This window comes from Prionailurus bengalensis, chromosome C1 (genome assembly GCF_016509475.1).
Source record: "Prionailurus bengalensis isolate Pbe53 chromosome C1, Fcat_Pben_1.1_paternal_pri, whole genome shotgun sequence".
Lineage (NCBI taxonomy): Eukaryota > Metazoa > Chordata > Mammalia > Carnivora > Felidae > Prionailurus > Prionailurus bengalensis.
In genome coordinates, this window is record NC_057345.1 from 187,935,107 (window position 1) to 187,958,889 (window position 23,783).

Here is a 23,783-nt window from a genome sequence, read left to right on the forward strand (position 1 = left end):
TTTCTCTCCCACTGGGGCTAGAGGGACAAGAGAGACTATAGCAACAAAGATTCTGAGAACATTTTGAAAGTCCAAGGTTCCTTAAATTCTAGAAGCCACCATAATCAATAGTGTTTAAATTCTATATAGACATATAATTCTATTTTATAATTATATAAAATTATATGTTTACATCATATGCATTACACTATATTTATGAACTATGTAATTAGTTACATATATTCAAATTATATACCCATATGTGAAAACTTTTATTTAATTATAGTTTATATAATTACAAATATTTTATTTATTTATTTACTTACTTATTTATTTATTTATTTTATTTTTGAGACAGAGAGAGACAGAGCATGAACGGGGGAAGGGAAGAGAGAGAGGGAGTCACAGAATCGGAAGCAGGCTCCAGGCTCTGAGCCATCAGTCCAGAGCCCGACGCGGGGCTCGAACTCGCAGACTGCGAGATCGTGACCTGAGCTGAAGTCAGATGCTTAACCGACTGAGCCACCCAGGCGCCCCCAAATATATTTTATATAAATAACCAAATATGCATTACATAAATGAATATATACATGAAAAATGACTCAGGCACCTATTTTAAACAATTTATAACAATACCAAAATTCTCTATCAGATTAAGTTACTCCTTTTATTTTTTTTTTAAGTTACTCCTTTTTATTAAGTAGTAACTAAGTGAAAATTGTTGGACCCTAAATAATTTTGTTTTTAGTTTTCTGAAATGCTCACATAGCCAAAACACTCACACCAAAAGAATAACAAAAAAATGCTTTTAGGGGTGCATTGGTAGCTCAGTCAGTTAAGTGTCCGGCTCTTGATCTCAGCTCAGGTCTTGGTTTCACTGTCGTGAGTACAAGCCCCACACTGAGCTCTGTGTTGGACATGTAGCCTATTTAAAAAAAAAAAAATGTTTTCCATTCTGCAGATTTTAGTATATGAAATTATTCAAATGCAGTAATATTTACTGAGAATAAAGAAGAAAAGTGTTTTATAAAAATATTAAACAATATAAAAATACCAAAGATGCATGTATCAACTGGGGGCACTTCACACAGGCCAAGTAAAACCTGAAAACTATTCTGAAATAATAGGCTTTTGGTTATACAAATTCAAGGTGTTTGGAGTAATTCTTTCCTGTTAGGTAAGTGAAGTTCACAAAAAAGTTGATGGAAAAAGAAAGGGCAAATTACTTCTGAGAAATCTAAATCATCATTGAGAGAAGTGTTGTTATTGAAATAATCCCCTGTACAGAATAATACAGAGCTTCCTCAGTCTCAGATGGGCATACATCCTGATAAACCCATTCTAAATTGAAGTCAAAAATACTTTTAATACACTCAACTGAACATCATAGCTTAGCCTAGCCCACCTTTTTAGTTTTTTTAATTTAAATTTTAGTTAACATACAGTACAGTGTTGGTTTCAGGAGAATTCAGTGATTCATCATCACTTACATACAACACCTAGTGCTCATCACAAGTGCCCTCCTTAATACCCATCACCCATCTAGACCGTTCCCCACCCACCTCCCTCCATCAACCCTCAGTTTGTTCTCTGTTGTTAAGAGTCTCTTGTGGTTTGTTTTCCTCTCTTCTCTTACCCCCACCACATTCCCATATGTTCATCTGTTTTGTTTCTTAAATTCCACATAGGAAAGAAATCGTATGGTATTTGTCTTTCTCTGATTGACTTATTTTGCTTAGCAAAATATTTTGCTTAGCTGGTTCCATCCATGTCAATGCAAATGGTTAGATTTCATTCTTGTTGATTAGCCTAGCCCACCTTAAATGTGCTCAGAACAGCCTACAGTTGGGTAAAATCATCTAAAACAAAGTCTATTTTATAATAAAGTGTTGAATATCCTATGTAATTTATTGAATACTGTACCGAAAGTGAAAAACAATGGTTGTACGGGTACAGATTGGTTATATCAGTTATTTACTTTCATGGTCATGTGGCTGACGGGGAGCTGTGGCTTGCTGCCACTGCCCAGCATCACAAGGGAGTGCAGCACCACATACCCCTAGCCCAGGAAAAGATTAAAAATGCAAAATTTCAAGTATGGTTTTCTACTGAATGTGTATTGGTTTTGCACCATCATAACATCAAAAGTGGTAAGTCAATCCATTTTAAATTGGGGACCTCCTATCTGTACATGAGTAAGTGTATGCTTAGCTTTACCCTAAAACTAGAGCATCTACTTCATGTTACCTTCTTTAAATTTGTTTACTATCCAGTCTAGCTGATCCAGTACACTGCGGAAAGTACCCATATGATCGAGGACTTCTTCTGTTATAGAATTCAGGATCTATATCATAAAAGTGCAAGAGGTACATCAATTACTACTTATTCTGTCATATAGGATAAATACAACTAGCAAATCAATCTTTTCTTATAAGTTAAAGATGAATTTAGATTTCCTATCAAGTCTAAAAAAACCACTTAAAAAATCCTTCTGGTACTTAAGTATATCAAATGCATTTTTGGCATTAAGTTATGGCAAAAATGAAACATGGAAAAATACCAAAGACATAAAGATAAGAGGGTAGCAAAAATAACCCCCCTCCAACAAAACGGGAAACATTCGAAAACTATATATTTATCAAAGGAAATGGGATACACACATTAAAGACACTTTTCAAAAGGAATACTGCATTATTAATATCTAGCACCAAAAGGTTTTTGTTTTCAAATGATGAAAGGACACAAGCATTTGCACTAAAACTGACCTATGATACATTATAAAACTACAAACTATTACTTACTAGAGTACCAAAGTGACATAAAAGCAATAATAAAATCAAGGTCTTCCATAATCCTGTCCTTCACAAAAGTACTGTTGTTGGTATTTGGTAAACAAAACCAACATTTCTCTAAGATTTACTATATTTATCAGTTACAAAGTAGGAAATTCAGAGATGAGGTTTCAAAGCTAGAACCTTGAGTCCCAACACATGATCTTAAGCATTATGCAATCCTACTAGTGTCAAGGCTAAAAAAATTTCAGTGTTCCAGAATGTAAATGGTATGGGTATCAAATGGCAGGGGATATAATGTTGCTCCTTTTAACATTTTTGAAACTTACTGATTTCACACTTATTCCAGGAAAGAAGCCATTGATGACAACATGAATGGAATCTTGCAGCACAGTGGTTCGAAACCTTTCTAGTAAATCTCTTTTAGAACCCAAACCAAAAAGCACAATGTTGAACCCCAGGCTGTTAGGAAAGATAGCATTCATGAAATTAAAGTTCAGTACCTCTTACTTAATTTTTTAGAATTAACTAAGTTTATAAAAAATACAGAAAGAACTAGGATGACTAAAGAACTACACTGATTCTCAACTTATACAAGGTAAAAGTGCAATTTTATTATTATCTATACACCAAACTTACAGGTCCAGCATCAGTAACTTTCTCTCCAGCTCTTATTACCTTTCAGGTGATGGATGGCTGGAGGCAAGGGAGAACAACAGGAGGCACAAGGCACTAAACAGTTGTACAGGCTGAAGCTGAGTTTTAATAGATTAAATAGGAAAAGTAAGCAGAGGCCAAATCACAAAGGTCTTGTTAAGTCAACTAAGACATTAGATTTTATTTAAAGGACAATGACCATTTAACAGTAACTAGTCAGGTGTTAACTGAAAGATTTTAAGTAGGAAAGTAGCATGATATTTTCACCCTGGCTGAATAGGACGAATGCACAGAAGAAGGGGAAAACTGCCAAAGATGATGAGCTTGAATTAGGTGTTATGGAGAAAAACAGAAGTTATCAAGAGCTTTACATGTCAAATCAATAGGATTTGGAGAGTGATTAGATGTAGAAGGTGAGAGAAAGGGAATATTTCAAAATAACTTGGTTTTTTTTTTGCCTAGGCAACTATGTGGATGAAGTGACTTTCACTGTGCCAGGCTGCAGGGGCAGGTGGCAATGAGGGGTTTAAGAGGAGTTAAATTTTATATATATTGAATTATTTACAGGACATCAACATGGAAACCCTCCAATATACACTGATGTACCTATATATGCTGATGAGGAGTGAGATCTGGGCTGGCCTGGAGAAATCATGGGAGTTATTCACATGCAAAAAGCAACCAAAGCCCAGAGAGTGAATGAGAAGATTAGAACACCAAGCACCTAGGGGTCAAGCTAAAACTCAACTCCATGATTGTTTATAGAAGTCTATCAGAAACAGTATTTATGTGATGCTCTGTAGCAATGCAGGGGAGCCTAGGATAGAAGAAAAGCAATAACCCCCGAAGTAGAGATAGATGGTGCAAGGTAGCAGCACCAGAAAAAAAAGTAAGGGAATTCAGAGAGTCAACAATTCTGTTAAGTAGCTGAATGAGGTACAGGCTGGGAAGCAAAGTCAAACAAGTTATCAGAGTTGACATACTGGAAGGAGGAACTGGTGGATGCTGTGGGATGGGATCAGAGTGAAGAGCTACTTTACAAATTTATAATGAACAGATCTATAAAAAGTTATTAGGAGAAGCTGAGGTCCTAGCAATGAAGATAGGCATAACCCTTTGATGTATTACTGGCAAAAGAAAGTCAGGATCAATTGAGGAAAATTGTGTCAATTTCTAGTTTTACTGCTTGGTGGACCTGACTTCTTATTTATCCCTATGACTATGTAACTGTGAGTATACATGTACAATACCATACATTTTAAGCACTTCCTTATACTAAGATCCTTTTTAATAAAAGTGTAAAAGTAATTATAGTAAAAAAAAAAAGTTTTCATTTTAATCATTGTTCTAATTGTTTTAATGGGAATTTGAAATTTAACCTGAGGTATCTGAAAAATGGTAAAATTCAAAAAATATTCAAAGAAATAATTTTAAAATGGTAAAATGGTATTTATAGGACAGATAAAAACCTGAAGATCTATAGCACATGAATACAGAATAAGATTAAAAAATATATATATTCTTTTTAGAAATTTTGCTGTGGAAAACTGGATTAAAATCTAACTGAGGGGCACCTGCGTGGCTCAGGTGGTTATGTGTCCGAATCTTGATTTCAGTTCAGGTCATGATCCCAGGGATATGGGACTGAGCCCCACATGGGGGCTCCACATGGAACGTGGAGCCTGCTTAAGATTCTCTCTTTCTCTCTCTAACCCTCCCCTGCGCTCTCTCTTAAAAACAAAGAAAAAAATCTAATTGATATATCTTATCAGTCTTGACAGATTAGATTTTTCAATATTTTTACAAGTAATAACAATTCTAATAAAGGCTATTTTACCAATGGCTTTCATATATGATAAACTTAGACACATTTCTTGAAAACTAGATTTTCTGAGATGAGTCATACAATATGACATTTCTACATCTGAGTCATCAAATTAGGAAAACACCTATTTTTTTCATAATTTTATATGTAAAAATATATCAAGTTGATTGCAAAAAGAAAATTAAATGTCAGATTGCTTTGATTTTAACACAGACATGTAAATAATAGTACTTACCGTAACTGCAACATCCATTTATGAAATAATTGTTCATACTGTTGATTTAGTTGTTTAAGTTCAGCAGAAAAGGAAGGAGAAACCTTGCTCAGTAAGTTACGCAAAGTTTGCTTTAAAAAAAAAGAGGGAAGAAAATCACTTTCAAACCACATACATCAAAATCAACAGAAACTAAAAATATTTCCTTAGAGGTAGACATTAGAAGAGGCCATTAGTGGAAATACTACTTTAACCAGGCTTGGTAATGAGTGCATCAACTGAATACACATACAATTTACGGTTTAAGTATTTGTTTTCTTAAAACTTTTTGTCTAGGGGCGCCTGGGTGGCGCAGTCGGTTAAGCGTCCGACTTCAGCCAGGTCACGATCTCGCGGTCCGTGAGTTCGAGCCCCGCGTCGGGCTCTGGGCTGATGGCTCAGAGCCTGGAGCCTGTTTCCGATTCTGTGTCTCCCTTTCTCTCTGCCCCTCCCCCGTTCATGCTCTGTCTCTCTCTGTCCCAAAAATAAATAAAAATTGAAAAAAAAAAAAACAAAAAAAAAAAAACAAAAAAAAAAAAACTTTTTGTCTAGAACCATATCTATGATTATAAATTCCAAATATAAGGCTTTAATTTCTAAAAAGATCATTACCATAAGGAGATGATTAAACCTGCCTCCCAGCTTTGACAACAAATCCAGACAGACTTTTTAAAACCTATGAATTTGAAGAAATGTGAAAGCTTAAGGTAACAATATGAATTCTCAGAAAACATTAAAGTTTCTTTATAATTCACCATTATCACTAATAAAATAAACGTGTATCACTGCTTCTCTAAGTATCAAAGCTACTTCTAACAAATCCATCTTTGGTAAGTATGGCAAAGGTTTTGTTTTTTGTTTTTTTTTTTAAGATTTTATTTTTGGGGCGCCTGGGTGGCTCAGTCGGTTAAGCGTCTGACTTCGGCTCAGGTCATGATCTCACGGTCCGTGAGTTCGAGCCCCACGTCAGGCTCTGTGCTGACAGCTCAGAGCCTGGAGCCTGCTTCAGATTCTGTGTCTCCCTCTCTCTCTGCCCCTCCCCCATTCATGCTCTGTCTCTCTCTGTCTCAAAAATAAAAACTTAAAAAAAAAAAGATTTTATTTATTATTTTAAAAAAAAATTTTTTTTTAATGTTTGTTTATTTTTGAGACAAAGAGAGACAGAGCATGAATGGGGGAGGGTCAGAGAGAGGGAGACACAGAATCCGAAACAGGCTCCAGGCTCTGAGCCATCAGCCCAGAGCCCGACGCGGGGCTCGAACTCTCAAGCTGTGAGATCACAACCTGAGCCAAAGTCAGATGCTCAACTGACTGAGTCATCCAGGTGTCCCTAAAATATCCTTTTAATACTAAAGGCTAGAATTGCAGTTAACATCCCAGGCACTTGGGTCTATTTAGGTCTTACTTATCCACACACTTAAAGAGAAACAGGACAAGTTCTAAGTAACTGGTAAGTGGGTAGTTTTAAAAATTTTCTCTCATTCCTTCTGAAGTTTAGAGCTCTGAAAAAGCAGATGAAGCACTAGTATCATTTCCAGAGGTCAATTATAGCAAATTATCAGAGCATACTCACACTTGAATGTGAACTCCGGAAAGTTATCTATAAACTTTACTTTCAAACTTTAGTGTCTGTGGAGAATCACGCTATTGGCCCCAATACTTCCCATTTCCCTATATCCACACCCTCTGCCATGTGACTTTGCCTCCCACTAAAGAGGTGGAGCCTAGTTCCCTGCTCTTTGACTTTTTTTGCAGCCACTAGGACAAGGCAGAAGTGACACTGGGTCAGTTTTGAGCCTAGGCTATAAGAGGTCTTGTGTTTTTCCACTTCTTACATCTCTGGCATCGTCATGAGAAGAACATGCCTCAGCTAGCCTGCTGGTCCAATGAGGAAGAGAGACATATGGAGCAAATCCTTGATCGGCCAACCCCCACCTGACCCACAGACATGAGAAAGGAAACATAAATGCTGAATGATACATGCTACTGAGACTATATTGGTTAGCTATGTCCACAATCACTGAAAGACCTTCCCCTCCCTCATTATTGGTAATAGGTGTTTAATAGAGGTCTTTCTGCCTCTCAGTCCTATGAAGTCCTGTTCTGACTCTAGACCCATTTATCCTCCCATGTTGCTTATACAGAAATCTATGCACTAAGTAGATGTTAGTGCCATCTCCTCCCTAGAACAACTTGGCTTCTTGATATATTTTCATCAGTCTCTGATCTGAGTCTCAATACCAATACACCAGGTGACAAAGACAAAAACAACCACATAGCATCATGTCTTCCAGCTCATGGCAGCTTACTCTATATTCTCCTCTTTTCCGTATCTTGAAAACTCTTGTGAAAAGCCCTGTATACCTTCGAAAACTGCAAAAATTCTCAATATTCTTTTTTTTTTTAAGATAGCATTTTTTATTATTTTTTAAAATGTTTTTATTTATTTTTGAGACAGAGAGAGACACAGCATGAGCAGGGGAGGGGCAGAGAGAGAGAGAGACACACAGAATCTGAAGCAGGCTCCAGGCTCTGAGCTGTCAGCACAGAGCCCCACACAGGGCTCGAACTCACAGACCGTGAGATCATGATCTGAGCTTAAGTTGGATGCCCAACCGACTGAGCCACCCAGGCGCCCCAAAAGTCTCAATATTCTTTGAGCCAATGACAATCATCTCTTCTTGATTCAGATTAGCAACCCCACTTTCTCCTCAAAGACTTTCTCAGGTGGGTTCTGTCTTCTCTGTTCGGGACATACCAGTCAAAACCCTCAGTCAAAATACCTCAAAAACTGGTATTTTTTATTAAATGAGATACCAGAACCATAGTATATAGTTACTTTATCTTACTGTACCGAACAGGTTTTCTATAATATCAAGAAGCAGCTTCCCTCTGTTCTTTGTAACTAAAGGTCTGTAACTAAAAGAGTCCGGTCAAGGTCTTTATTTTGTGACCAGTGTGAAGTTCAATGAATATGAGTTAAAGAATAACAGAGATTAATGCTAATGGATAACAAAAAAACTATGGCCCTGATGATTATCATAAATCCTGAAGAAATGATAAAGTAGAGAAAAAAAATGTAATTATAGTATATCAAACAGAATTCAAATCTATTGAACCATTTACATATAATGAAACATATAATAGTTATGTTACATTAATTTGTGTTTCACTTTATCAGGATAATAATTCTGCTTGTGTAAACTCACTCTTCACATTTTCTGTTTATGCAGTATATTTTTTAGCTCACAATAAAAAAAAAAAAATGTAGAAGTAACGTTTCTTGCAACATACCTGATCCAGTTTAGCTCGCTTCAGTTTCTGTAGTGTTCTGTCAGAGGTTAAAACTTTTGAACTGCTATGAGCTTCAAAATATTCTTCTACTAAATCACTCTGAAAGTGGATAGAGCAAAATCAATTCTTAGTTTCAGATATTTATTTTATATCAAAACTAGACAGTAATATCAGAGTAAGATAAGATATGTGAAATATTTGGCAGCATTTTCTTTTTGCAGCGATAATACAGATTAAGGACCAAGCAAACTTAATTCTATTTAATTCTAGTAGTAAAACTGAGTAACTCAGGATCATAAAAGTTAAAAGAAATGACTACATTGAAGTAGTCTTCACAAAAATGATTCCTAAGTTCCAACATAAAATTTCTATTTAGACTTAAAAAGGGGGGGGAGAGGTGGCTAACGATCAGGACCTTCATTTTGCCTCACAGTCCTAGCAAATCTGTTAATATTAGTACAGCTAAGGAACTGAAAATGAGGAAGAACTCAACAGCAGAGTAAAAAAAAAAAAAAAAAAGAGCTGCCTACCATTCCAGTAAAATGGCTTACTACTTCTTCCACGAACTTGGGGCTAGACTAACCTCCACGGTGGTAAGAAGGGATGGAAAACCTTTCAAGCAGTAGGCTTCCTACATTGCTCTGATTCTTTACACCAAACACCAGATAATTAGCCTTTCCTCAGGTTATGGTGCTTACAATGTTCTTCCAAACAACTCAACATGGACCCACAGCCACTTCACCTACTACTTAAACTGACTTGACCATATCAACAATGTTACAAAAACAAAACTATGTAAAAAGGTATACACTGAGAAGTCTTGCTTCCAGTTATCCAATCAAAATTTATTTAAAAGCTCATTTTTTATACAACTGAATTGAGATGTCAGCTTTAGCACATGGCATTGATACATGAATATGGATGCAGACAGGCCAGAACAGAAAGTTCAGAAATAGACACAAATATATACGGGCACTTATGTGAAAGACTGAGAAAATATAAAAAAGTAAAGGAAAAAAATATATTAATCCCCCATTTGGATCTCTTTTCTTAGGATAGTTTATCTTTAAGATACTGCACAATTTTTCTTTAAGATTAAAGTCTCCACTTACTGTTTTATCTCTTTTCATTTTCTTAGAAGGTGTTCCTTTACAAACAGGAGCTGAAACTACTCTATTCTGAGATGGAATCTTTTGGCTCAATATGACTTCATTAGTGTCCTCTTCATATTCTTGTGCAACTCCTTCATCATCTTCTGAGTTGGAAGCAGAATATTCACTTTCACTGTCAGAATGAGACCTTGGAACTGTGGGGCAAAAAAGCAATTGGGAAAATTTGACAGTCTGACAAGAGAGGCATTGAAGGGTAATGGAAAGAGCATGGACTTTGAAATAAGATATTTCACTTCTGGTTTTGTCCTGATTTGCTGACGATTTCACCAGAGCTAGTTATATAAAGTTTTCTGAGCACTAGTTCCCTCATTTATCAAATGAGGCTCAAATTGCCTAATTTAATGAACCACTGTGAAGACTACATTGAAATGTATATAAAGCAACTAACAATGCCTGACACCCAGGAACTGTGGCAGAAAATGCCAATCATACCTAGTATCATTCTCTTTCCTTCTTCCTTGCTAACAGAATAGTTTTGTAATATGTGGCAATGTGTCTCACCCTAAGGGATAAATAATCATGGTAATTATCTTTTCCTTTGCCAGATACTTGTTTTCCCGCCTCTTTTGCATCTAGGATTGGCTACGTAACCCTCTGACCAATGAAACTTGAGGGAAAATTTGCTAGAAGCTTCTGGGAAAGATTTCCCTCACTTATGGAAGCCATTTATTTATACCAATAGCTTAAAGCTATAGAAGCCATTTTGCAATATGAAGCATTCAAACCAAAAGGTGAAAAATGCTGGTAGCAAAGCAAGAAGACAGGCAGAACCTGGGTCTTTTACAACACTGTTGAGTTAACTCAACCATGGAACTGTGTATCCCTAGGCTTCTCATGATGTGAGATAATTAAATGTCTATGGCTTAAGCCATTATCGTAGAATTTTCTGTTGCTGCCTATACTGGAAACGCCATCCTGACTCAATAAATGGTAGCTACTATAAAAACTATCAATACATAGGCACATTCCATCCCAGAGTTGATACAATAATTTTGCTTTTCCTTAAGTTTATTTATTCTGAGAGAGAGAGAGAGAGAGAGAGAGAGAGAAAGGGAAGGAGGGAGGGAGGCAGGGAGGGAGGGAGAGAGAATTCCCAGCAAGCTCTCCACTGTCTGCACAGAGCCCAATGAAGGGCTCAATCCCATGAACTGTGAGATCATGACCTGAACTGAAATCAAGAGTTGGACGCTTAACTGACTGAGCCACCTAAGCACCCTTAAAATAACTTTTAATTTCCTAGAAGGCAGGACCATGTCTGTTTACTTGGCTTTGTATACCATTCAGTACAACTATGAATATTTAAACTGGTTTCATTATAAAATTTCTAAGCAAATCAATAAAACCACTTACAAAACTGTCTCAAAAAAACCCTAAAAGGTGTGTTATTTTATTGGAGAGACATTTTAACTAACCTTAATATCTATTGACTATGTAAAAGACATGAGTATTAAGTGTTGGAGTTAAAAATACAAGAGAGAGTTCTTGGCCTGAAGGAATCTATAGTTTACTTGAAGAAATGAACATATCTTTTCATGAAAAGAAGTTAAGTAGTGACAATAACAGATACTAATAGGAGGGTGCCTGGCTGGCTCAGTTAGTAGAGCATGCGACTCTTGATCTTGGGGTGTTCAAGTCCCATGCTGGGTGCAGAGCTTACTTAAAAAAAAAAAAAAAGACAGTAAAGCTAACACCTGTTAAGCACATATTAAAGTCAAGCACTATACTAAGTACTTTTGACATCTTTTATTCCCATTACTCTCAGAACTATGGGGCTGGTACCATTATTGTCCTTGTTTTGCAAATGAAAAAAACAAGCATAGAGAGGTCTCTAAGTGGGAGACTGAAGATAAAAAGCAAGCAGTCTAAGACTAGAACCTATATACTTATCTATTACTGCTCCTTGTTTAGGTGCTTCTTTTTATAAAAACTCAGTTTTGTTTTGTTTTTTTAAGTTTATTTGAAAGACTGTGTCCACACAAGCAAGTGGGGGAGGGAGAGAGAAAGAGGGGGAGGGGAGGAGAGAGAAAGAGGGGGAGAGAGAGAGACAGAGAGAGAGGGAGAGAGAAAATGAGAATCCCAAGCAGGCTCTGCACTAATAGCTCAGATTTCAGATTTTGAAATATTTAACTTTAGTGCAGAGACCAATACGGGGCTTGAACTCACAAACCGTGAGATCATGACCTGAGCCAAAATCAAGAGCTGGATGTTTAACTGACTGAGCTAGCCAACTGCCCCAAAAAACTCTTGTTTAAAAAGAAATACATACCTATTAATCTTTTCCTTATACCACTAGGTGCTGTTGATAGAAATTCGCTTTTATCGTTGTTCTGTTTAAAAATAAAGCAACATAGTTTCAATTATCAAATAATAATGATGACATAGAAATTAATGATGGATGAGTGGAAGAGGCTAGAAAAGAAGAAAAATATTTTCTTTTCATTAGACTCCCTTTGAATTAGATGAGCCTAGTTCCTAGAAGTAGAAAACAATGACAAATTAATCTGTCAGGAAAAAACGGTACAGCAACAAAACAATACAACAAATTCCAAAGGATTCTTTAAAGTGATTCTACAAGTTGAATGCCAGACATCTATAAAGTATGTAAAGAAAAAATGTATATGGGCCTTTTGAACCATTTTCACCCATCAGATGAAAATATTTTTTTTAAAGTGGATAATATCCAGTGATAATGAGTAAGCAAGGAAATAGGAACACCTATGCATATGGACCTTTTAATGTGTTAGCAATTTACTGGTGGTAAAGTATTACCTTCTTTGAGGAGGAGAGAAACAGAGATCTATACATTTTATGTCATTATTTTAAAAATTTTAAATTCTTTACAGAAGTATAAAGTCTATTTTTCTTTTCCTCACAGAATATGATACTTAAATACCAGTAAACTGCTAGCACATTAAAATGCCCACTGTTGTATATAAGTTAATTTTTAACAATACTGATAAAAAGATAAAGTACCCTGTGTTATTTTGGCAATATGAAATTGGGACAAAAAACTTAAGTTTGTTGTCTTGTGATAGGTTCTTGGTGCCAGTTTCAAATGTTAATGAATTCTGATTTGGGAATACTAAGAACAGTATTATAATAAATGAACTGAGCCCAATGAGTATATAACATAAACTTTTTTTTTTTTTTTTTAAATAAGGGTTTTTTGTTTTTCAACGTTTTTATTTATTTTGGGGACAGAGAGAGACAGAGCATGAACGGGGGAGGGGCAGAGAGAGAGGGAGACACAGAATCGGAAACAGGCTCCAGGCTCTGAGCCATCAGCCCAGAGCCTGACGCGGGGCTCGAACTCCCGGACCGCGAGATCGTGACCTGGCTGAAGTCGGACGCTTAACCGACTGCGCCACCCAGGCGCCCCTAACATAAACTTTTTTGATCCAGATCCTTAAAAAATGTTTTTACATTTTGCCATCTTGATCTAGTACACATGTGCACAGTTATATAACTGAAATAAATTATAACGAATACTTACAAAATAGAAATTTTCTATTTTACAGTCTCTTACTTTTTAAACTGTAGGTCATGTCCTACTAAGCTCATCTCAAGACCGTGAGTTGAGACAGGCTGCCTCCATATAGCTTAATTATCAGGTCTGAGAACACCAATGTCAAAATAACCGTTTCAGAAAATTCTTGCTCAAAAAGGTAAGGCTATAACTTACTTCAGTGTTTGCTACAGAAATTTCTGCAAACTGATTTACCTAGACAATTTGGGTAACCTGTTCTCCAATCAAGATAATAGATTACTCAACAGGGCAAACAGCTTATCACATAATAGTTCATTCATCAAGATGCAGTTCAAGACCCTCTCCTTACTGTGTCCACCAATCCTCAAATACATGTAATGAATTTTGTCTAATACAGATCAATTCCCCATCTTGATAGTCATGCCTTAAACCTTTTAAGCCCAGATCCTCAAGCCCTATACATACTCTCTCCTGAACTCTCCCTTCTAAGACAGTGCATTAAATCTGTTACAGAGGTTGTCTCTCATTGTGGTAGGTTTTGTGATGGTTTCTTAGGGAAGTGACAAGATCCACTAATGTGCTGTGATCCATACCTTGAAAAAGAATGCATTAATATATCTAAATTCTTTTTTTTTCCTTAATTTTTTTTTAGCGTTTATTTATTATCAAGAGACAGAGAGAGACAGAGCATGAGCGTGGGAGGCGCAGAGAGAGGGGGAGATGCAGAATCCAACGCAGGCTCCAGGCTCTGAGCTGTCAGCACAAAGCCCGATGCAGGGCTCGAACTCAAACTGTGAGACCATGGCCTGAGCCGAAGTCGGACGCTTAACCGACTGAGCCACCCAGACGCCCTAATATATCTGAATTCTTGACTGGATTAGGGGAATAGGTTTTATTCTTTTATAGTGATACAGTATACAAGATATAATACAGGAAAAAAGCATTGTTAAAGACAAAGGAGGCTCTGACATGTCTAATCTCACATCTAGACTTGCCTAAACAAGACATTCACATGTCACAGGCCATAACCATGGCCCTGAATGTCTACACTCACATTCTTACAAGGGGTTCCCCAAACTCAGCCTATACATAAGTCCAGGCGTGTCTAAATTTATAGGCACCCAGGCCTGGACACACTCCACACTCACATACTCACTGCCCTGGATTCATTCATGCCCATCTGGGTTTGCTCATATCCAGGCAGGCCACTTGACAAGGCATAGTGAAAAAACAAAATCACACAAACACAAGAGAGGATAAAAATTGTCATTTTTTTTCAGCTACCCTGGAAAGAGTTTACCAAAACCAACTTTGTTTTCAAATGCAAATTATGGGGGCTTCTGGGTGGCTCAGTTGGTTAAGTGTCCCATTTCAGCTCAGGTCATGATCTCACAGTCCATGAGTTCGAGCCCCATGTCAGGCTCTGTGTCTCCCTCTCTCTCTGCCCCTCCCCTGCTCATGCTCTGTCTCTGTCTCAAAAAAAAAAAAAAAAAAAAAAAAGTAAATTATGAAAAAAAGTAAATTATGAAAGGATAAATAATCCACCTTATGAAAGGTGGATTTAATGGATCTTGCTATTAGTCCCTCAAGAAACAAGAGAACATTCTGTATAAAAGCAGAACAAAACAAAACCCATAATATTTCCAGGCCAGCTCCACTAACTTGACATAGGGATAGTTCTGACATAGAAATAGCACAACAGTTGGGTCTAGAAGACCTGGCTTCATTTTCCAGCTTTCCTCCTTCCCCGTTAGACGAACTTAGACCAGTCACTTCACCTCTCTGAACCTCAGATTCTTCATCTAATGTAAGGTGTGTAATTGGCAAATACTGTGTATTATAAAGCGCTATATAATTTAAGAGATGAAGTGGATATTTTTCATGTCTTTGAAACACTAAGGTTTTTGCTTGTTTCAGTCAATTGCTTACCTTCACCTGAACTTTGTCTGAAGCAGAATGTCCTAAAAAATAAAACAAAAAGACATTACTTACCATGATACTTCACTTTTCATCATAGTCTAGTTTCATTCAACTGCCCCACAACTGTCCACAAACTATAAGACTTCCAAATCCCTAAAGCCTTATTTCAAATAGAATGTGGCAAAGCAAATCTTCCATGAACATTTGGGTAACTCAAGCAAATGATAATAGGATTTTAAGGGTGTTTCTAATTGGCCCTATCAATCAACTTCAATCAGCAGATATTTCCCCCTTTTACTGATAGCTAAATATGGGTATGTGAAGCCACAAATTGGGGGTATTAACTGCATTTGGTTGAATAAATTTTCAGAACAGAAAAGAAGAAAACATATACAAACACACTTAGACAAGTAAAAAATATATATCTTGAAGCAACTATGAAAACTATCGAAGAACCAAGGTAAAATCTTACCCTTGCTACATTGAGGAATGTTTATCATAATTTCAGGATCATTCTTCAAATTAACTGAAACATTTTTTCTTGGTGTTTTTGCTAGTTCTGAAGCTGTAAACAGACAAAAGAAATGTAGAAAGCAATCTTTAACAGATGATTAAGGGGTGGATTAAGATTAAGCAGATGAAGGGGGGAAATCGCTTTATTTCACTTATATAAATTCTTAGGGGGGGGGAACCCTGCCTGCTACTATTACCAGGAATATAAATAAACCTATCTATATTAAGAGTACTGCCTCTTTTACCTTAAATCTTCTTTCAAATATCTATAGGTTGTCTAAATAAATAAATAAATAAATAAATAAATAAATAAATAAATAAATAAATAAGGCTTTGACCTTACTGCTTTCTAAACTGTCATTCTCTCTCCCTGTCCTTTCCATCAATAATTTTACACTCCTTCAATTTCTTTATCATATATACTTGAGGCATATCTTTGTCAGAGGGTAAGAAAGAATGGCCAGAAAATGGGATTTAAATCAAGTGGAAGCTGTGTATATTTAAAACTGTACTTTAAAAACTCTTAAATCTCCCATAACATGTGGTATATTTTGTGTCTAAAACTATAATACATGTGAATAATGTATAAAATATAGCATTGAGTGGATAGCTGTTTCTGTAATGGAGCATCAGATTAAAAAGTTGGCTTCTAAACATAAAAGGCCATTTTATATGAAAAATATAATCTTTACCTTTAAAAATACTTTCTTGAGGCATCTGGGTAGCTCAGTCGGGTAAGCATCTGATTCTTGATTTCGGCTCAGGTCATGATCTCATGATTTGTGAGTTTGAGCCCCATGTTGGGCTCTGTGCTGACAGCACAGAGCCTGCTTGGGATTCTCTTCTCTTCCTCTGTCTCTGCCCCTCCCCTGCTCTCTCTCTCTCTCTCAAAATAAATAAACATATTAAAAAAGGTAGTACATTTGTGGGGACTGTCATATTTTGGATCAATTTCAAGTCTGGAGGATAAATTGTGTGAAACAAGTTAGAAAGAGCTTGAGTCAGTAAAGTGGCTTTGATTTACATGAACTCAACTATACTTTTTATTAAAAAAGAGGGATATAATTTGAATAGCATATATATTCAAAAATACACCTTTTTTCTCAGTGAACAATGTTCCAGTGTGTGCTAAGTTGGGAAATGTAAATCTATTCCTTAGTTAGGCTCCATTCCACATGCCTCTCACACTACTGAGAAAGTAACTACAGTACAATATATTTTTTTTTATTTTTTTTAAAAAGGTTTTTAAAATTCATTTTGAGAGAGAATGAGTGAGGGAGGGGCAGAGAGAGAGGGAGACAGAGAATCCAAACAGACTCCGTGCTGTCAGCGCAGAGCCTGATGTGGGGCTTGATCCCATGAACTGTGACATCATGACCTGAGCCGAAATCAAGAGTCAGAGGCTCAACCAACTGAGCCACCCAGGTGCCCCCATACTGGAAATTTTAAAACAAAATTTTAAAATCCTCTTTGCCTAATGATAGCTTCTCATTAGGCTATTATTTGATCCTATCAACCAATCTATTTTCAATTTCCCTAAAGTCATCTTTCTCCAAGCTGCTGAACTCCTTACTGTCCTCTCTACTTGGTATTTCTACCTTTGCTCTTTTGTTTGCATTTATTAACTCATCACAGATATGTATTTTACAAAGATTCCCAATCTAACTCCTAGTGTATTTCTAGACCTGTATCTTGGTTAGACCAATTATATTGAAACATTTATACATAATAACATGTGATTTTCTGGCAGGTTATAAAAATACTAAGGCCTTCTACTTCATTGATACAATTAGATGTAAACACAATTAACAACAATAAATAAGTCAAAGAAACTTTTTTTTTTTTAATTTTAGGAACGTACAAGCAGGGGAGAGGCAGGAGGTGGGGGGAAGAGAGAGAGAGAGAGAGAGAGAGAGAAAGAGAGAATCTTAAGCAGGCTCCACATTCAGTTCAGAGCCCAGTGTAGGGCTTGATCCCATGACCCTGGGATCATGACCTGAGCCAAAATCAAGACTTGGATGCTCAACCGAATCACCCAGGTGCCCAAAGACACACTTTAAAGAAAATCACAACTAAACACAAGTCCAAACTAAATACAGATTTTGGAAAGTACCATCAGTCTCAAATTATCCAGAAAGCCATCTTTTTGTGACTGTGAATTTCTTTCATTTGTGATGACAGAAATGCCTAATATAACAGTACTGAAGTTTCTTGCAGCCCATACAATATAAGACATATATCATGGTTATTATGTGCATGTGGATTATCTACTTGAAGAACTTCTACTTGATTACTCCTCTGGGGCTCCTGTCTTCACTATTAGTTCTCTTTCTCCAATGTTCTTTGTCCTGTTTCATTGTTTTGGGGTTTCAGGTTAGTCTTGGTGTCTATCTGATCCTCTTTTTTTTTTTTAATTTTTTTTTTTCAACGTTTATTTATTTTTGGGACAGAGAGAGACAGAGCATGAACGGGGGAGGGGCAGAGAGAGAGGGAGACACAGAATCGGAAACAGGCTCCAGGCTCTGAGCCATCAGCCCAGAGCCCAACGCGGGGCTCGAACTCGCGGACCGCAAGATTGTGACCTGGCTGAAGTCGGACGCTTAACCGACTGCGCCACCCAGGCGCCCCATATCTGATCCTTTCTCTAATAATTACTTTAGCATTTCTTCTCTGGTTTCTCAAAGATCCTATAAAGAATGCAGTCATTTTTACAGACTGAAAAACTGTTAATTTCTTAATGTGCATTATGAACATTAAGAAACAGATCAATTCATGTAAATTATTGTATGTACCATGCTAGGTTCAGAATTAATAATGAATTTCATATTATACTTTTCAGAAAAGCTGAATACTGCAAATGATTAAATATTATAATGTTTAATATTCAGTAACAGATGTTATAATTCTTATATATCCCTCATCAATGTAAACACTTAAGTTTTTCACTTGATCTTGAATGTTTACCTGGTTACTGGCCAGGATGACTGCATATATTGGTGTTCTGTAATTATAGATTATAAGCCCTATTATACAACTTGACATTTTACTGGATAATTATTGTTCCCTTGCTCTTGACTTCTTGCTGTTCCCAGACCTTCATATACTTATGGATCTAATTTTCAAACTACTTTCATATGTTATTTCCTTTCCTCAAAGCTTTCAAAAATGACCCCTCATACCACAGGACCCAAATAAAGTGCAATCTGAATTTTTTAAAAGAATTGAATTGATAGTTTAATTTTAATGTTGTATGTAATTTATTTTAGTCTAGTTTTCTGAAAATTAGTAATCCATGTAAAATTAGTATAAGTGGTAACTTGAGTAAGAAAAAATATTACAACAGCCCATTTGTAACAATTTTATACAGTTTTCTACAATACAAACATTTTTCTATATATAGTATAAAATTCTTAGTCATTAAATTCAGATTATCTGTGACTTAAGACGCTCATTTACTTAAAACTTTGTTCAAGACCTATGGCTAGATGTGGGAAGAAAAGAGACACAGGATTCCTACTGTGAGAAGCTTAAAATCTAGCTGAGAACAGAAGACATCTGAGCAGGAGCATCTGGGTGGCTCAGTGGGTTAAGCATCCAACTTCGGCTCAGGTCATGATCTCCAGTATGTGAGTTTGAGCTCCACGTCTGGCTGACAGCTTCAAGCCTGGAGCCTGCTTCAGATTCTGTCTCTGTCTCTCTTTCTCCGCCCCTTCCCCACTTGCACTCTGTCTCTCTCTCTCAAAAGTAAACAAACATTACAAAGAAAAAACATCTGAGTATGAAAAATAATTGGTTTTACATATGCTTGAAGATATGATACAAAACGATATCCCTCATTCTTTTAGGGAATGCATTAGGATGATAACTGTGGGGAATGTAGTTAAATACACCTTCTTAGAAAAACAACATACCTAATTTAGCCATCTTTTCAGAGTGTTTTCTATTCTGAAAAGAATAAACTTTATTCCCACCATCTGCAGCAGAGCCATTTTTCAAAGATTCTGAAAGAGAAAAAGCAATATGCATTTTGGGAAAATAGGCAAAATTAACAGAAAAAATAAAATTTTAACTAAAAATTTAAGATCTGTACCCGTCTTGCATAAAGGTTTAACAATACATATTTATACATAAAATATTTAAAAATAGATGACAGACTATGTTTATATAAATCTGAAACACAGAAAACACATTATTCTTCACAAGTACACAAAAACAAACATATAAACACACACACACACGCACGCACGCACGCACACCCCACCCCCCCTCCTCCCCAAACCCTCCAGACTAGAGGTATATGCATTCAATTCATGATACTGCTGCCCCTGAGGGAAAACAGAAGGGGCTCTATTAGTTGTTTTCTTCTTGAAGTAAACACTGCCAAGTACAATTCAGTTAATTGACACTGAGACAGGTAACAGTTGTTACATGGTGGAAGCTCTCTTACTATCAAGACTATGACCTAATTTTCATTCTTCAAACATCCCCTTTTTTTTTTTTTTTTTTTAATGTTTATTTATTTTTGAGACAGAGAGAGACACAGCATGAACAGGGGAGGAGCAGAGAGAGAGGGAGACACAGAATCCGAAACAGGCTCCAGGCTCTGAGCTGTCAGCACAGAGCCCGACGCAGGGCTTGAACTCACGGACCGTGAGATCATGACCTGAGCCAAAGTCAGACGCTTAACCGACCAAGCCACCCAGGAGCCCCATTCAATCATCCCTTTTAATAACAACAGCTACCTACAACATACCAGATACTCATCGCTAGTAGCCTACTCTCTGGCATAGTAATTCTCAAAGTGTGATGGGGGGACTGGGGGCCAAAACTATTTCATAACAACACTAAGATATTATTCGATTTTTTCGCAATCAAGAGTAGATCATAGGTATTCCAGAGACTACATGATGTGTGATGACAACACCATCCTGTGGGCTAATGGAATGTGTGAAGCAGATATGAAAATTCAGCTGTCTTCTATTAAGCCAGACATTAAAGAGATTTGCAAAAATGTAAAACAAGGACTTCTTCACTAATTTTCTTTTTGGAAATAGTTGTTTTTCAAATCTAAATATATGTAATTCAGGTTAACATCTAATGGATTTTATTATTGTTATTATAAAACAGTGCCAGACTGTTCCGAAGTTGATGTTTACTATCCTTACTATTTAAGAGTCCCCACTGTCTATGCCCTAATACTTGGCATTATCTTAACTCCTTAATCTTTGCCAATTGAGTGGGTATAAAATGAATCATATGGGGACAGTTGTTTTAATTTCCCTTTCCCTAATTGCTAATGAGGTTGAACGTCTTTTCACATGTTTGTTATTTCTAAAGAGGAAATTTTTTTTCTCTATCCTATGACTTGTCTTTTCACTTCTTTAGGGTGTCATTTGATGAAGAGAAGTACTGAATACTTTTTCAAATAGACTTTATGTTTTGGAGCAGTTTTAGGTCTAGAGCCAACCTGAATACAAGGTACAGAGATTTCCTATATACCTCCTGTCCTCACAAATGCACAGCCTCCCCCACTATCAACATCTCACCCCAGAGTGGTAGATTTGTTACAATCTTGAACCTACACTGACACTTCATTATCACCTCAAGTCCACAGCTTATATTAAGGTTCATTCTTGATGTGGTACATTCTATAGACTTTGAAAGAAGTATGATGACATGTATCCACCACTGTAATATAATATACAGAATAGTTTCAATGCCCTAAAAATCCTCTGTACTCAACCAATTCAGACCTCCCATCCTCTAACCACTGGCAAGCAGTGATCTCTTCACTGTCTCCACAGTTTTGCCTTTCCCATAATGTCACACAGTTGGAATCATAGCTATTGGCTTCTTTTCAGATTGGCTTCTTTCACTCAGTAATATGCATTTAAGGTTCCTCCACATCTTTTCATGCCTTGGTATGTTTTTTTTTTAAATGCTGAACAATATTCCACTGTATGGATATATCAATTTATTCTTGGTTAACTTTTTGGTTGTTTCCAAGCCACAGCAGTTATGAACAAAGCTTCTGTAAACATCTGTGTGCAGAGAGTGTGTGTGTGTGTGTGTGTGTGTGTGTGCATGCGTGTAGGTTTCTGAACGGATATAAGTTTTCAACTCATATGAGTAAATACAAAGAAGGACAATTGCTAGATCATATTGTAAGAATATGTTTAATTTGTAAGAAACTGCCAAACTGTCATTCAAAGAGCAGTACCATTGTGTAATAAATGAGAACGCCTCTTGTTCCACAGCTTTGCTAGCATTTGGTGCTGTCAGTGTTTTGAATTTTGGCCATTCTAATAGGTGTGTAAGTGGCAATCTCATCGTTGTTTAAAACTGCAATTTTTAAATGACATATAATGTTGAGTATATTTTGAGTTGAGTAAATACAAATCACTAGTTGCCATCTGTATATCTTCTTAGGTGAGACGTCCTGTTCAGAGCCTCTGCTCATTTTTAAATCAGGGTATCCATTTTCTCACTGTTGAGTTTTAAGAGCTCTTTGTGTATTCTGGGTAACACTTCTTCAACAGATGTCTTTTGCAAATATTTTTTCCTAATCTGTGGTTTGTCTTCCTGAGAAGTGCTGAATTTTAATAAGGTGAATGTGTCAACCTTTTTTAATTACATTAAAAGAAATTCATCTATAATCAAGTCAAAACCATATTCTTATATTTTCTTGTAAAAGCATTTACAATTTGCTTTTCATACGTAAATCTTAAATTAAGGTAATTAACTTGTTTAAGATGGGAGGTAGAGATCAAATTCTTTTTTTCATTATGATACCCCATTGTCCCAACACTGTTTACTGACCAGTTCATCCTTAGCAGAGTGATCTGCAATGCTGCCTCTCTAATTTTCACATACATTTAAGTCTGTTTATGGCAAACCTGTCCTTATGTACCTTAAGTGTCTGGCGCAGAGACAAAATATGAATTTAAAGACACTGAGTAGTTTCTATGTAAACTAAATTAAATGCTTTAGAAATATTTGATTAAAGTTATTAGTAAGCGCAGTTAGTTTCAAATCAGATATGGGTGAGAAATCATAAAAGATTTAAGAAAAAATTTGAAAAAACACAAAAGCACACTACACTGATACTGCATCAAAAGTGTCTTTAAATGTACAATCTAATGGAGGGAAATGAAACCTGAAATCCCAAATGGTGCATTATGGATATGCTGTCTAAAAAAACCCAACACCAAAATCAAAAGGTGATACTGTTCTTCAACCAGCTGACTTCTAGCAAACTTCTACTGAAAGAAAAGACTCTGGTGGGTATGTGTTTGTGTATGTGTGTGTATATGTGTGTATATATATGCTTATATATAAAACAAAATGTTTAGAGTATTTTTATGATTTTCTGGTTCTGATATTTTGATTGACTAACAATGATTCTAATCATATTGTCCAAGAAGGTTTTTACTATATATAGAATTTTTCTTTTTTTAAAGGACACTATTTTCTTAATGTTTATTTATTTTTGAGAGACAGAGAGAGAGAGAGCATGCTTATGTGAAGAGAGCGTGAGTGGGGGAGGTGCAGAGAGAGGGGGACAGAAGATCTGAGCAGGCTCGGCGCTGACAACAGCAAGCCTGACACAGGGCTTGAAACCATGAACCACAAGAGTGCGACCTGAGCTCAAGTCGGACACTCAACTGACTGAATCACCCAAGTCTCCCACATATAAAACTTTTTAATAAGTTTTAAATGACTCAAAATGCACAAAACTGAAAAAACTATGAATATACAAATCACAAAAGAAATTAAAGTGGGTAATAAATGTAACAAAAAATACTTAATTCTGATGAGGGATCCTAATACTAGTTGATACAATCCTTCTAGAAAGCAATTTGGCAACATGTATGCTTTATAAAGTTCATAC

At 36.3% G+C, this 23,783-nt stretch overlaps 1 protein-coding gene across 4 annotated transcripts in view; it reads right to left on the reverse strand.

Moving 5' to 3' along the window:
• Positions 1-23,783, reverse strand: part of ORC2 (origin recognition complex subunit 2) — a 44,062-nt gene that overhangs the window by 10,432 nt on the left and 9,847 nt on the right. For all 4 annotated transcript variants that reach the window (XR_006296905.1, XM_043577448.1, XM_043577446.1 and 1 more), the window contains 9 exons: positions 19,804-19,893; positions 15,852-15,944; positions 15,389-15,420; positions 12,239-12,299; positions 9,913-10,106; positions 8,801-8,899; positions 5,489-5,598; positions 3,101-3,233; positions 2,227-2,323 (listed from right to left, as the gene is read on the reverse strand). Coding sequence is in view for 3 of the 4 variants with exons in the window: in XM_043577448.1 (XP_043433383.1) it covers positions 2,227-2,323; positions 3,101-3,233; positions 5,489-5,598; positions 8,801-8,899; positions 9,913-10,106; positions 12,239-12,299; positions 15,389-15,420; positions 15,852-15,944; positions 19,804-19,893 (909 nt within the window). In the remaining variant the exon portion in view is untranslated. The remainder of the gene's footprint in view (positions 1-2,226; positions 2,324-3,100; positions 3,234-5,488; positions 5,599-8,800; positions 8,900-9,912; positions 10,107-12,238; positions 12,300-15,388; positions 15,421-15,851; positions 15,945-19,803; positions 19,894-23,783) is intronic.